The 15,614-nt window shown below is 36.6% G+C and overlaps 1 protein-coding gene across 1 annotated transcript; it reads left to right on the top strand.

Annotated features, from left to right (window-relative positions):
- Positions 1 to 11,623, top strand: LOC119785705 (hepatitis A virus cellular receptor 1 homolog). Its single transcript, XM_038288474.1, has 6 exons — positions 1 to 140; positions 695 to 1,045; positions 3,513 to 3,587; positions 3,851 to 3,909; positions 8,731 to 8,824; positions 11,454 to 11,623. The coding sequence occupies exons 1-6, from the start codon at positions 77 to 79 to the stop codon at positions 11,480 to 11,482; spliced, it is 672 nt and encodes a 223-aa protein (XP_038144402.1). The 5' UTR covers positions 1 to 76; the 3' UTR covers positions 11,483 to 11,623.
- The last annotated feature ends 3,991 nt before the right edge of the window (positions 11,624 to 15,614 follow it).

Below are 15,614 nucleotides of genomic sequence, written 5' to 3'. Positions count from 1 at the left end.
TGGTGAACGCCTTTCTTAATGCAGTGAGTTTGCAGCTGTGGTGACGGTCAGAGTTTCAGCAGCTGTGAATAAAAACATGTTGCTGGGTGATGATGGCTGGTTCATCATGAAGGTCCTGCTGCTGCTCGTGCTCCTCACAGGTACTTTTATGTTCTGTTATTATTTCTTAAGCTAAAATGAACAAAAAATGGCTCATTAACATAATCTTTATAGACTGTGCTGCCATTTAGAGGAATATTAAAGCTCTAATTGTTTCTACAGATTTTTTTATGTTTGTGGTTCCCTCATTTTACTTATATGTAGTTTCTAATAAAGTAATGCTATCTGTCTGAAAGATCTGAATCATGAATCCTTTTAAGAGAACTAAAGCAGCTGAAGCAGGACATAAATATCTGAGCTGAGTTGAGAAGCTCTACCAATCTGTGAGATGCTTCAGTTTGATGTATTTAACTTTTGTTTGAGACTTCATAAAATGCTGGGGTCAATCATCACCATGCAGTGGCTGTAAATTACATCAAACAGTGTAACTATGATTAAACGTCTTTTATAACATGTATATAACATGGTATTGTATAAATGTGCCAAAGATTGTTTTATAGAGTGGCAGATAACTGATACATGACATATTTCATATTCAGATTTTAGATTCTAGAACTGACATCTGTGAAACTAAACTCTATTTATTGTTTTTCAGTGTCAGGATGTGAAAGAATCAGAGTTGTTGGTCAAACAGGTCAGAATGTGACTCTGAACTGTACATATGATATCAAAAAGGAAGGAGCGTCGCATGCTTGCTGGAATAAAGGAGAGATACCAGCAACGGGAGGCTGCAACAATAAGCTGATCTCTACAGATGGATATAAAGTTATAAAGAAAACCAGAGTTTCCAGCAGGTATCAGCTACTGGGACGACTGGATGAAGGAGACGTTTCTCTGACGATCCTGAACCTCACTGAGGAAGATGCTGGACTTTATGGATGCAGAGTGGAGATACCTGGGTGGTTCAATGATCTGAAACATCAGTTTGAGTTGAAAGTTGAAAAAGGTGAGAAAATACAGATATTTAGAGAAATTCTTTATCTTCCAAAGCCAGTATTAGTAAATCAATGTCCCTTTTTGCTCTGAAAATCTGTTTTATTGGAGAAACACTTTTTACTTGAATTAGTCTAATGTTATTTTCCAGTTTTTCTTCCAAGTTTTTCTTAGTTATTTAATATGGAGAAATGTGAGTTTTCATCTAGATTATTTTCAAAACTGTCAATTAAGAACTTACAGTATACGTTTAAAACATTTAGTTAAAAGCCTTCTGATTAGTGTAGAACCTTAATGCCAATAATTTGCTCATCTTTGAATGAGGGAATTATAGTAATAGCTATAATTCATAACTCTAATATGAGCAAAACTTCATTTTTTCAACTTAGCATAGCATTAATTAAAATGTAAAAAAACTCTGTTCGTGCAGCAAAAAATCCCATTCATGTTACGATGGTGCAGTTGCCTGATATGTTGCTTTACAACAAGATGGTTCTTGATTTCACATGTTTTTTTTTGTTTTGTTTTTTTTGGGGTATTTTTTTTTTTTTTTTTTTACCCTTTTTTGAGTTAGTTTGTTCTCTTGTGCCTGCATGGTTTCTCTCCAGGTACTATAGCTTCTAGTCAGACATTAGAAATGCTAATCAGCCTTTCTAGATTTTGTTTGGGAGTAAATTTTTACATGTTAGCCCTGTGTGCTTTTCTGATACCCTGGATTGGACAGAACTGGACTAATCCTTGCTGTTAAGACCCAGCAAGAATTAGTGTGTTTAAACACTGGATGGATGATTAGGGAAATGTTATCTATGCTTTAATTTAAAATTTCAGTGGTTGAACAGAGATCTTGTTGCTTATAAAAAAAATCCCATAAGCAAATTTTTCTCATAAAGTGTTTCTCATCTATGCTATCGTTACGTCCGTACTCAGAAGTCAGAATCACCAGATCAAACATGACCAAATCTATCTTGGTATTTGCTATGAGATGGCCACATCACATCAACAGTAGTTGAAATTTTCAACATTGACTGTTTCAGTAGTTCTTTTTGATTTAAGTTACATTCAGCCGGTTATACTTTGTAATGCAAAATGATTTAAATCTGTTTATAGGCTGGAAATATTGTGCGGATCAGTGTTTTTTTTTTCCATCATTGTAGTTGTGAATGAACAATGAGCCTTGAATGCTAACCCTTGAAGATTAACACGCTTTAGCTCCCAGTCCAGAGGTTAAGAGAACTAAGGTTTTGTATTTGTCTTTAGATTCAGTTTTCCCAAACAAATTCATTGACTAGATTTTGCTTTCCTAACTCTGCTTCTTGCTATCCCTGGTCATTTTGCTCCTTCATTGTTAAATATTTCATAATTTTCAACTTTTGCCTTGTAAGATCACCAGCATCAGCTCATGGTGAAGTGTTTGCTGACATGAGTTCTTGTAGCTTCTTCAATAAATGGAAACTGTGGGGTGCTGGAGAGTTGTCACACATTGTTCCCCTGAGTAAACCGAAAGCTGTTGTTACAATATGTACAAGTAAATAAGAAAAATCTATTGATAAAAAATATGACCATTTTTGTTACATAGTTTTTCCTCCACTGATCAACTAAGGAAGCACTCAATAAAGTGATTACATTTGGTTTAAAAGCTGGAGCATCCCAAAGAGCTCTTGAGCTTTAAACTTTGTGTGATGTATCAATCTGTAGGGGCCTTTGTGCTAATTCTGAGATTTTTTTTTCCAACATGTTAAAGTGTTCAAATCTTTTCTCATCTAATGATTATAATAAATAGTTTTAATGGGGCTTTGCTGCAGGAACTAGAAGACTGTGACATGGTATAGGTGAATTAAGAGTGTTAAATCCCATTTAGATCATTTTATGCCATTAGTAGTTTTTTATTGACTCGCGTAGATTGCTTGGTAATTTCTACTCTTGGGTGGTTCTTACTGACCATGTGTCAACTCTTTACCTGCTCAGGTACAGAGTTTTTTCTAACTTCTGACTTTTTCTTTATGCCATCTTTTTTCTCCAACTTTTTAAGAGATGTTTGCACAGAAAATGCACTAAACACATCAGGCCAATGGAACTTGACAGCGTTAGAAAAGGGCAGACCTATTTAGTTCTCTAAAAGCAGCATAACTGAAGCTTCGAGTTAAAAACACTGAAATCTGAGTCACCATTAGAGTTTACTGCTAATTAAAACCATCAATATTTTTGTAGCCAGAACCAGAAGAAAGTGTTTTAGACATCATTTTTTCCACTTTTATGTTTTGAAGATCTGGTCCAGACCAGAACTCCATTTCTTTCTTTTGTCCTTTTAGACTTTCAGTTATTCAGATCTCCTCCTACAACCTTTAAAAAAGGTCCTTTTCAGTAGTTTTCTGGATTTTCTGAAGCTCTTAAAACATTTACATTTTCATTTCATTTTAAATTAGTCTGAACTGGCTAATTCTCTCATAATGTTTATTATAATTATCTGTTTTGATCTCCAGCTCCAGACCTGTCAACGTCAGCGCCATCAGGCACACTGACGCAAACACAGAGGACAGATGCTTCTCAGACAACAGGTAGGGAAACCCACAGTTCATTCACAGCTTACAGTAATAGCAGAAAGAGCCAACAACCATCTAATAAACTCTGAATGTTCGCTGATTAGGTCTAATGAAAGAGTAAAAAAGGAAGTTGATGCTGAGAAGGAAACACTGAATAATGTCTGTCCAGTTTTGTAACCTGTTTGTTTCTGCATGTGCAGCTCCTTAGCTCCTCTCTGTCATCATGCTGCTGATGCAGCTGTTCTAAAATAATCCATTTTCATTTCCTCATCTATCAGATCTCATGACCACAGACAACCTCCTGACTCCCTACACCAACAGCAGCAACACAGCTGAGGTTAGAAAAGCATGAATAACAACCATCATAACCTGCAGATTCATTCGATTTTCATTGTTTAGTTTTATGTAACCTTCAACTTTGTGATATGAAACTTATAAATAAGAGTCTAAAAATGGAGGTCAGAAAAATATGACTGTCATCTAATGATCTAATGTGTTGCCCTCCACACTAGTTTAGTAGTGGTGGGCACACCCAACCACAAAGTTAGCTTCACTTATCTATATTACACTATCTAAAACATTAGCTTCTCTCAACTGCTGAACTCTCAAAAATAAGCTTATGAAGGCTAAAGCTAACTGCTAAGACAACTGTTGCAATAACTGTTTCCAGCCTGTTTCTAACTTCCTTATCATAATTATTTTGTGTGATAATTAACAGATCACATCCCTTTAATCATATCCCGAAAATATGTTCAATGCTACCAATTTATTTTATATACTGAATAAAATAAAGTCTGATATTGCCAATTGTGATACAGTACTTTTTTTAAATTACCCCTGATATATTTAATAAATGTACAAACCTATTGTACGTGTGTTCTATAACAGGGGTTTTCAGACTTGCTCCTCAGGACCCTCTGTTAGGTGTTTCCCTACCTTAATAAATGGCTGATTAACAGTCTATAGTAGATGCTCAGTAGGAATGAAATAATCTGCAGGAGCAGAAAGACATTTGAAACAGAAAAAAGTGAATCCTATGCTGCAAAACCAATGCTGTATAATATTAAGTGGCTCTAATTAAAAAAACTTTGAAATAATCAGTGAAATAAATAAATCCATCACTATTGCAGTAAATTGTTAACACCCATATTTTAAATATGAATTAAACTTATAACTAATTGGACTTATTTTGTTTTATTTCTTTTTACATTTTACCAAAGCTTTTTTTATTAGAATTGCTCTGTATGATCATTATTATCAACTTAAAATGATTAACTTGTCAAAAAATCTTGCTTAAACAGAACAGTTTCTTGCCTGTGTTAAAAGATCAATTAAGTAGATATTTGTTGGAAGCATGTATTTATTCATTAGCTTGTGTAATAACCCCTTGTCAAGCTGCTGCCTACCTTTATGAAGCTGGAAAAAGACTAATGTAAAATAGTATTCCAGTAGAACTTTTTATCGCCTACCTAAAATGGGTGACAAAAGTTGAATAACCTTTTGGCTCTCAATATGGTATCGGTTTTGTTGGTTCTTGCCGATACCGATACCACCATTTTAGTGCTGGATCAGGGGCCCTGCCCAATACTGGTATCTGTATTGGTACAACACTAATGTAAAGTTCCACATATTCTAGCCTTTAACTGCACTGCCTTCTAGCAGCAGCAGCGCCTGTGCTCTTCTCATCTGTCCTCATCATCAGGTCTGCACATTCTGTGTTGTGGTTGAACCTGGAGTATTTGAAGATGTTGTCTTGTTGCAACAACTTCTCACTTTTCTCCCACAAACATCACAGGTCATTTTTTGGCTCTTTGTGGAGCTAAAGTAGCACCTAATAGATTTCATTTATGATGCACCACTGTTTGTTTTTGCAGCGCATCATGCCTTTCTTGGCAATATAGACTAGTTCCCATCTGGAACCTGCTTTCTACCCTATAGATCCCTTTGCCTCATTGTCTATGTTGAACAATGTGTGCTTTACTCTCTATATTCTGCAATTTTGAAAATTTGTCTGTTTTCTATGTTTTTTTAAATGATGAAATTAATCTCTTCTTAATATGTATGCATCGTTAATTTTCAGTTAACCTCTATTTCTAATTTGATTGGTATTGTTTATATAAACCAGAAACGGTTTCTACCATGCTTTCACATCTATTTTTTACTTTCATGCTTTTAAAATGTTATTTAGTTTTCTTGCATTTTATCTTGTAAAACCTGAAGAAACTCAAACATGTGGTAAGGTTGACTTCCAAGATTGCACAGAGGGGCTCCTCACATTGTTTAACCAGGCAACCAAAAAACACCAGCACTCATAAACTCATAAAGCTCATAAATTTCTTAAACGCACACAACATTAGGATCTATCTAACATTTCTCTTTCTCATTCAGGCATTACACGTTCAAGTTGATCAAATAAAAAGTCAAAACAGCCACTTAAAATGCTTAATCGACATTTCTAGATATATAAAACTTAATTCTTACTAGTACAATTTCGTTTTTCTTTACTTTCTGAAATCCAGTTTCTGCTGGGAAAATATTATTTAGAAAATATGTTATTGAAAAAGGCCTGTCTTTGGGCACTCATCTAAACCTATGCATTATCTCGAGCGTCAATCTTCTCCTTCGTCATCTCCCTCTCCTTTGCTGCTGTAGCGCTGTAGCTCTGTCTTTTTAACAGTTTGTCCAAGTTGTTATTTTATTTCGGCATTAAAATCTCTAGTCACTTCTTGTTGCTTTTTGTCATGGTGACTCATCGAATCGCGGCTACACTGATAATTTTCATACTTGTTGCACGTGCTCAACTCTGCGAGGACCTACTTAGAGTTGACTGAACTAACTCACAGCAGCCTTATTCAAAACTCAGAGTTTCCAACCTTAAGCTAGATCAATGTAGATTTTCGAATTTAAAACTGAGTTTGTTGAACCTGCTTTGTTAAACAAACCCCTGGTTTTCCAAATTCATGAAAACAACAAACAAAACATTAGTTCCCCTTTTAGCTAATTAACTGATCTTTGCCCACCACTGCTATTCAACATGTAGTGACTGTCACTGAAACCTGGGTTTGTTTTTAATTTCTCAAACCTGTTTAATGGCTCTGAAATGATGCTTTGCTCTGGTTGCACTTGTTCAAATAGCATTTTTTTTTTCTTAGGTGCAATCAAATCTCTTTACAACACAGTTTTACCTGCTTCATTTTGTTTTTTTTAAATTATTGTTTATAGACACAAAGTGATCGACATAGAAATGTTTGTTTAAACTCCAAGTCTACAAGTCTACATATTAATGTTGGTGTTTAAAATGTGTCACCTAGTTTAAATTGTAACTCATTCACTCATTGCATAGAAATGGAAGTAAATTCAATTAAAAGTTGTTTTGAAGGCTTAAAACTAAACATCGTATATCCCAGTGTATGGGTTCCCTGATGTGGCAGTAACAAACAGCTGCATTTAGATCATTTTTTTTTTTTATCTTAATTCAATTCAATTCAGTTTATTTCTATAGCGCCAATTCACAACACATGTCATCTCAAGGCACTTTACAGTTCACCAGATCATACAGTCAAATTGATTCAAAGCTTTAGTTAAACCAGCTACACTCTCTTTAACACCTAAATCATCTAGACTTCTTGATTTAACAGCTCTAAGTCTTGTCAGATCTTCTACTGTTTGATCAAAGGGGTGCTCTATTGTTCGATTTGAACTTCTTTTGTATGTGAACCCTTTTTCACCCACTTTGTCTGATATGCCCTGAACCCATCCATCCATCCATCCATCCATCCATCCATCCATCCATCCATCCATCCATCCATCCATCCATCCATCCATCCATCCATCCATCCATCCATCCATCCATCCATCCATCCATTTTCTGTCCCGCTTTTCCCGGCTCGGGTCACAAGGGGTGCTGGTGCCTATCTCCATCTGTCAATGGGCAAGAGGCGGGGTACATCCTGGACAGGTCGCTAGTCTATCGTAGCCCCATGCAAACTAGGATTCATTTGACTTATTAAGAGATACTTTGCTTGCTTATTTACACATACAGGCTCTATAATCAAACTTACTTCTGCCTTTGCTACGAACTAGTCAGGAGTCTTGCCTTGTTGGGCGTTACAACATCATGTCCATAAAATTATACAAGGTGACAAAAATATTGTAGGATATGGAACTTAAAAAAAAAAAATCAAATAAACATTTAGGGAACAACAGATACATAACTTAAGAGATAAATCTAAAGTTCATCTCTCATCTTAAATGTGTCTCGGTTCATGTCAGGAATTCCCAGGACACTTTTCTCCCCTAGTCCAGCCCTACTGAAATGCTTTTTCTATCCATATTCAGTAAGCATATTGCTGTTCTCATGCTTTATTTTCAGATGTCTCATTGTTCAAAATTGGAGTAAATTATGAAAGTATTTCAAATTATTACACAAAGAATTGAAATAAAATCTGAACTGAGGTTTCTAACACTACCAAGCCCTTAAGGCTGGTAGCACTAGTGTGACCTATAATCATTTTCCAGTTATGCCTTTAAGAAACCAGGTCATGTTTGACCAAATGGAGCACTGTGTATCAGTATATATATATATACTAGGGTATTTTTTTTTAAACCCAGTCAAAGAGCTGGTTTGGTTACTTTCAACCGGTGAGGTGGTTCAGGACGTTGTTCTGTCAGAAAACCTTTTCTTCTAGGTAAATGTAAAATTCTATACATTTTACTTAGTTTACAGTGCAACTGATCAAAATACAGTGAGGTCTAAACCTCAAAGCTAGTTTATTTTTCAGTCTATTGTTCACTTCATTCTTTCCTGCTACTGGAAACATTTTGTTTTCTAAATCCAGTAAGTAGAGTCAGGTTGTTTCAAACAGTATCTATAAAACATATGGTCTCAATTAAAGCATTTGTTTGCTTGGTTACCACTACACCTCTACTGATATGCTTGGATGCATTACCCTACATTAAAAGAACCATTTTCTTCTTTCAGTTTTGTTCTGGTTTCTGTTCTATAAATGCACCAGGTGTATTTGTCTAGATGATTTGTGTCTCAGATGAACAACTGCTGTAAAACAATCTAAAGTATCTCTCTGAACCATGACTGAGCAGATAATTTCCTGAATGATTATCACCTCAGCTGACAGACGCTTCATGTTTCTGTTTGTAGCTTCAGCAGAAGGGCAACATGCTGACGGTGGTTCTGGTGTGCGTTCTGTTCTTCTTGGTGGTTCTTGTCACTATAATCGGACTCTTCATTATGGGTGAGTTGTTTCTGACTGATTTGGTAACACTAAAAATTTAATTCAAGAACAAGCTTTGAATAAATATCAAACCCACTGCTGGCTTTGCAGATTTTCCCACTCACATTTTTATATCATGGGTAATCTACAGCTGTGACAGAATCTAAAACAAAGATCTGGAAAATCATATAGGATAATTTTTAAGTGGTAAATTTTTAATTTATTTCATGCAATAAGTTTTTGATCACCTACCAACCAGTAAGAATGGTGCTCCTAACAGGCTTGTTAATTTTGTTTTTTTAAGAAGCCCTCCTGTTCTCCACTCATTACCTGTAATAGATGCATCAATTTGTTATCACTAGAAAATACACCTTTCCATACACTAAATGAAAAGAAACTAAAATGTCTCCACAATGGCAAAGGCCAGAGAGCTGTTTCAGTGTCACGGATAAAACAGTTAATATGCAGAAAGCTAGGATGGGCTAATTTAGGATTGTAAAGTTCAAGATACTGGTCAACCTCTTTTGGTCTGGGGCTCCATGCACGATCTGACCTTTATGGGAAATAGTGAGGAAGGTGAGGATCAGCCCAGAACAACACAGCAGTACAAAGCCAACGGCCTTAAAGGATGGGACCATGTATCTGGAGACCTTGGCCAATAACCTTCTTCCCTCTGTAAGGGCAACTAAGGAAGTGACTGCAAGAATCATCTCAAGGCCCTAGAGTGGCCTAGTTAGTCTCCAGACCTGATCTAAATCTAAAACCTTTGAACGCAGCATAAAGTCCATTTTACCCAGCTACAGCCCCAAAACAAGAAGGATCTATGGATCTTTAAAGAGAAGTTATTCAAAATCCCTGCTTCACTGTTTGCAAACCTTGTCAAGAGCTAGAAAAATATTTATCTGTAATTGCACTCAATAGGTTGGTGTTTTTAAGTTTTTTTGTGTGTGTTTTACTTGTTTAATGCAATAACATGCAAAATAATCATTTATAAATCAGACAACTTGATTCTCTGGATGTTTGTTTTAGAGTAACTATGATTATAGACTTCTACATGGCTCAGTAAGTTGTTATCACTGAATGGATCCTTACCCTAACGCTAAGATATATTTTTTTATTAATTTGTTTATGTGTAATCTGAATTTTTTTATTAGGTCTTCATATACTGTAAAAAATGATCTACATGTTGCTCATATTAATTATTAAGTGTATTTAATTATCTAATTAATGCCTATTGTCTTGAATAAGATCCTCCTCAAAAGGACATGTTACATCACTTTTTTAAAACCCAATTTGTCTAACAGACAGTGTCTAAAAGACAGTAAATATTTTTTTTTCAACTAAAATCGGACTTAATCAGGAAAAAAAAAAAAAACTTGATGGCTGTAAGGAGAGCAGAGACAGAGGACACTCTAAATTTACTGAAGAAAACCTGCTCCCGACCAGGTTAGCTCTAGGGAGAATGTTACTATGGTAACAGAAACTGAGGTTGAGTAAACTCTCTTTGTGAAATGGAAAGGTCATAGTTTCCCTTATTTCAGGTTTAAAAAACTCAATAGAGTTTTCAGTAAACCTTTTTGAAACAGACCCCAGGTACAATGTCCTCTGGAAAGATCAGGCTGTAGCAGAGATATTTGACCGTAATGGACAGAAGACAAGCCTAAATATCACATAGCTGCTAAGCTATAAGGTACAGTGTTGGAGATGTGATGATTTGGGCTAGTTCTGTCTCCACAGGTCCTGGGCCATTTGCAGTCACTAAGGTGACCATGACCAACACTGTTTACCAACATATTTTAGAGTCTCATGTTAAACCATCTGTTTAGCAGCTGAAGATGGAGGCAACTTCTGAGACCTTGTACAGTTAAAGGTATTAATACAGCCTTTCAGATCATAGTTTTGCTAAAAGCTAATGTAGCGTTCTAGTTGTGGGCACAGCTAACCTAAGTGTTAGCTTAATAAACTACGTTAAATTAACCAAACTAAAGACATACAGTCACAGGAAAGTTATTGAAGCAATTTTAACATCAAAAAAACATTGGTAATTAAATCAAAAACCTACCCCTTTGTATCTTGTGACTAAAGTGAACAAAAAATAAATAAATATGGGATGTCTATATGGATAGTTTTTGACAGTACAATGGCGTAGCTGTTGATATGAGCATTTGGTTGTTCATTAAAATAAACAAAATGTTAAGACAAATGGGTTGGTCAAATATTTTTTCATAACAATTTATGTCAGACAGATGTAATAGTAACTTTTATGACATTAGGTAACTCATTTAAATTATGATAAACTTAGTTCTGTATGATATTTGGTTTGCTTACTGGCTCCTTCAGCTGGTTGCTGCTACAGTATGTCAATTGTAATATAATGGAAGCCCACTGGTCTGTTAGCAGATTCAGAGTTTAGCGTAAAAGCTAATCTAATAGAAGAAAAATTGGCTTTGGTTCTAGCAGCCATCTGATTTGCAGAACAGAGTCTACCACTGGTGTTTTTATACTTTAATATTATGCATATTAGAACCTAATGATTATTGAAGTTAACGTTCTTGATCTGAGAGAGGATGTTCTTTCTTTTTCAACTGTTGATCATGAATAAAACTGTTTTATTTCTTTAATATATGTTGATGTCATTGTGTCTTTGCAGCCAGAAGATGGGGGCAGCTGAAACTGTGAGTGTCTTAATGTTTCTTCATCTGTTACAATAAATCCTCCATGCAGTTTGTTACCTTGTTGGTTTGTTAAACTGCTGCTGATTCATGACTTGACTTAATTACAGCTTTTTCCTCCGGGAAACTGATGATGAATCTTTAAGAGTCATGGTCTCCCACACATCAGTGGAACCTGGTGTGTTCAGACTGAAACTTGGAGACTACAGAATACGTTTAAAAACCACAAACCTCACACTAGGTTTCAGAGGCACATAGTAAGGAGTAATGCTCAGCTGATGATGCTCAGTTGTTCCTGTAAAGAAAACAGGGGCCACGGACCCCTCATCAAACAGACAAAACATTAAACACCAAATTGTTTCTGATAGAAGCCTGTCAAGCTGCTATAGAGAGACTTATTTTCCTTACACCTTTGAGCGGCTTTGTTTAGATTTAATCATGTTTTATTCAGACAATTTACAGGACGTACCACTCTGAGCCAAAATTGTATAAATGTTCAGAACTTCCTTTAATCTAAACTCAAATCCAATCTTTTAATCTCATCTGATCCATATGTCCTGTCAGGGGTCTCCTCTGGACTTTGGCTGTTTTCAACCCAAATATTTGTTTATTTGCAGTTTTAATTTAAAGTATTTGTCTTTTGGTCAGCTGTAGAGGTTTATATGGTGAGTTTAGGACTTACAACACAAATGTCCATCATTATTTATTATACATCCAAAAGGATTGCTGTTAGAAAAGGGACACATTAGGTTTTGTTTGGTTTGAAGTCAATTGCTGACAATTTCTGCAAAGGTTTTGAAATCCTTACTCATTGTATCAGAGATAAAAATACAGTTTTACTAGGTATTTGAATTACATAAAATGAAGTAAAACTCCTCGCCATCCTCTTTTCTCTCTGAATCACAACCTTCAGTTCCTAAGCTCTTTAGAATTAGAGATTTCCTTTTTACCAGAAATGGAAACTTTAGAGGTTTTCTCACTAACTGGTGCCAATACCTCAACATTTAGCTGATGCAAACATCTTTCAAATGTCACTGTTTAAGTGTTTGGTAAGACCCGAGGTGTCACGAGACCACCGTGGAGATGACTAGGTAACCACACGGTCTCAGCAAGCTGCAGCATTGCTGTCTCTGCAAGCAAATGACCTTTAATGTTTCACTGCAGCTTTACTGAAATCAGCCACTAACTGCCCCAGATCCTTTTTGCTGGTTTCACATTTATTTAAAGGTTGTCATGATGAAGGGAAAAGAGAAATTAACAATGAGCTCATGGTTTCATAAATAGTAAAGGTTTTTGAGCTAAAAATACAAAAATGTGTTTTGTAAAAAAACAGAGAGATACTGTTTTATCATAATAATTAACAGCCAGTTGCTTGTGTAGCTAATATCATATCAATCAACACATCACAAGTCCATCACAGGGCAACACAGACACACAGGACAACCATTCATGCACACACTCACACCTGAGGAGAATTTAGAGAAACCAATTAACCTAACAGTCATGTTTTTAGACCGTGGGATGAAGCTAGAGTACCCGGAGAGAACCTGCACATGCACAGGGAGAACATGCAAACGCCATGCAGAAAGACCCCAGGCTGATAAATTAACACAGAAACTTCTTGCTGCAAGGAAGCAGCGCTACCCACTGCACCACCGAGAAGCTGATAGCAGATCAATCTTTATAATATTTATCTTTTTATTAAAGTGTTTCCTTTCCATTTTCAACTGTATGGCTCACAAGTCATGAAGGCCCACAAAGTGGACCATAAAAATAAGTTGGTGCAGCATCTCCTTGTTCTGTATGTAATGAAATGTCCATTTGCATGAATTCCTGTTTCAACATGAGGTGGCATAGAGGCGATCAGCCTGTGGTTCTGCTGTGGTGCAAAGGAAGTCGTGTTGGTATGACTGGCTTTCTGTTCCTCTGTACTTTTTTAATTAAATTTCCACGAACACTGTGTTTTTGGTTTTTATTCCCTATAGTTGAACATCATTAATCTTACAATGGAGAAATTCACTTCGACATCTTAACCGATCACATTGCGGAGCAGTGGGCTCCCACCGTGTGGTGCCTGGGGAGCAATCGGGGGTTAAGGGTCTTGCTCAGGGACCCAGAGTGCAGGCTGTGGGGATTGAACCAAGTACTTGCAACCTTCTCAGAGCATAAGCGCACTGCTCTACCCACTAACTCTAACCGCTCTAACCTCTAACCTGGGATCAATTGGGGGTTGATCTAACACAGTGTAAATCAGTGTGTGGAATTAATCTGTACAGGAACAGCCAAACCTGATTGGTTTTGGTTCTGTTTCAGGACTCTACAACAGCGGCGGCAGCCAGACCAGTTTACCTCCACCTCTTCCACCCTGCAGCTGCACCATCGAGGCTCTGCGATAGAGAACATCTATCAAATAGACGGAGGCCCTGAGGGAGGCGACTACGAGGTCTGCCCCTGAGCTCTGAGGCTGGGTCCCTTTTCCTTACAGCTGACATCATTTAATGCAGCAGCGTCATAGAAACATGTAGCGGGACAAATGAAGCAGCATCATCTTCAGTCAGAGAGGTGTACTGAGGATCATCCAATTAGAACATCAGCTCTGAGGTTAAGGTTCATATCAGAGGATGTTGGAAGCAGATAAACTCAGAAGAAATGTCTAGAAACTGCTCTGGTTTTCCCTGTGGCATTAAACTAGAGTAGATTACATAGGACCGCATTATAACCCAACTGGGCCAGACCCAGCAGGAGGTTTTAAAACAAGCATACCCTGCTAGAACAATAAAGGCCCAGATTTAACACCAGGAAACAGTGACGGCTTCCTCCTTTTACAAACTGTGCTTCTGTTAGATATTATTTTGAGCTGTGAGATAAAATCATCAGTTCATAATGTGATTTTGACAAAATACATGATATATGTATATATCTATGTGTACTATGTTATTTGCTATGACAGTCTCTCCAACGTGGTGAACAGTCATTTGAATGGCAGAACAAACTTTGTTGTTTTCCATCTAAATCCAGTAGTTGAAGGTCTTTATAACCAGTTCATGTCTAAAATGTTTGGCTTTTTTTTAACTGGTAAATAAAATTTCCAAAGACAGGTTCACCAATGCTGAACAGGGACCAGCTTGCAAAGGTGAAACAGAATGATGGTGGACGTATAGGAGCCAAGAATAACAACATTTGACTGAAGGGGAGGGATCAGTGGCTGAGAAGCAAACCGGAAACCTTTTCATTAGAAAAAAACATTAAATACAGGAAACTGTACTGGTTTTAAAATAGGAGTGGTTTGTAATTCTATTTAAGGGACACTTTATGCTAAAAGTTTTGTTATATCACTGACTCTGTATTCCAACATTTTCAATAAGTCGGTGGGTCAAAATTACGTCCATCTGGATGCAAACTGGATTTTTTTTTAAACGTTCTAATCTAGTCTCACAATTCTAAGAGTCAAGATCCGGTGTAAGCAACTGGGTGTAGATTTAAAGGTTGGATCACTGCCAAAGGGTCTGCACTTTATTCTGGCAATGCATCCAAAATGATTCTGCTGGAGTTTTAACCAAAAAAAAAAATATGAAAACCAGCTGGTAAAACCCTCTGGTTTACTGTGTGTGAAACAACCAGCTTTGAAATTCTGTTATTGGCCAGTAAAGCACTACATAGTTTTGGATCTCTTAAGTCAATAGAGATTTGCTCACTTTGTGTTTCTAGAACCCAGGATGAGACATTTAGCTTCTAGGCTTCTGAGTCTGGATCAAACTACCTAAAAACCTGACATGTTAAACTGCTGGTTCCTTTGAATTAAAACCTGATAAGTGATTCATATTAAGAGGAAGCTGTGGACTGTTTTCACAATGGAAGGACTGTGTGATGATTATCATCTATCCTGTGGTCTGCAGCACTTCTGTTATATAGTGCTAGCTTTTTTTAACATGCAGCTTTTTTTGCAACGTTTTCTTTTTGTGCCTTTTGTGTGTTCAGATAATTTATCATTTGCATGAGTTTTGTATCGGCAGCATGTGTGCCATTTGCTGCTCTCTGTTAGTTGTAATTCCATCTTTTCCCCTTTGCAGCATTTTAATTTGCGTGTGTTTGCAGTACTTTTTATATTTGCTGTGACTTCATTTATTTGCAGGTTTGGC

The sequence above is a fragment of the Cyprinodon tularosa genome, unplaced genomic scaffold (assembly GCF_016077235.1).
Source record: "Cyprinodon tularosa strain WSP-4 unplaced genomic scaffold, ASM1607723v1 ctg256, whole genome shotgun sequence".
Classification (NCBI taxonomy): Eukaryota; Metazoa; Chordata; class Actinopteri; order Cyprinodontiformes; family Cyprinodontidae; genus Cyprinodon; species Cyprinodon tularosa.
Note: the sequence above shows the minus strand (reverse complement) of the source record. Positions and strands in the feature narration are given on the sequence as shown.

Excerpts from the sequence above, each read along its gene's own strand:
- LOC119785705 (XM_038288474.1), top strand. The coding sequence starts at position 77 with ATGTTGCTGGGTGATGATGGCTGGTTCATCATGAAGGTCCTGCTGCTG. Across the intron at positions 3,588-3,850 it reads AGATGCTTCTCAGACAACAG|ATCTCATGACCACAGACAAC; the intron begins GTAGGGAAACCC and ends CTCATCTATCAG. Across the intron at positions 3,910-8,730 it reads ACAGCAGCAACACAGCTGAG|CTTCAGCAGAAGGGCAACAT; the intron begins GTTAGAAAAGCA and ends TTCTGTTTGTAG.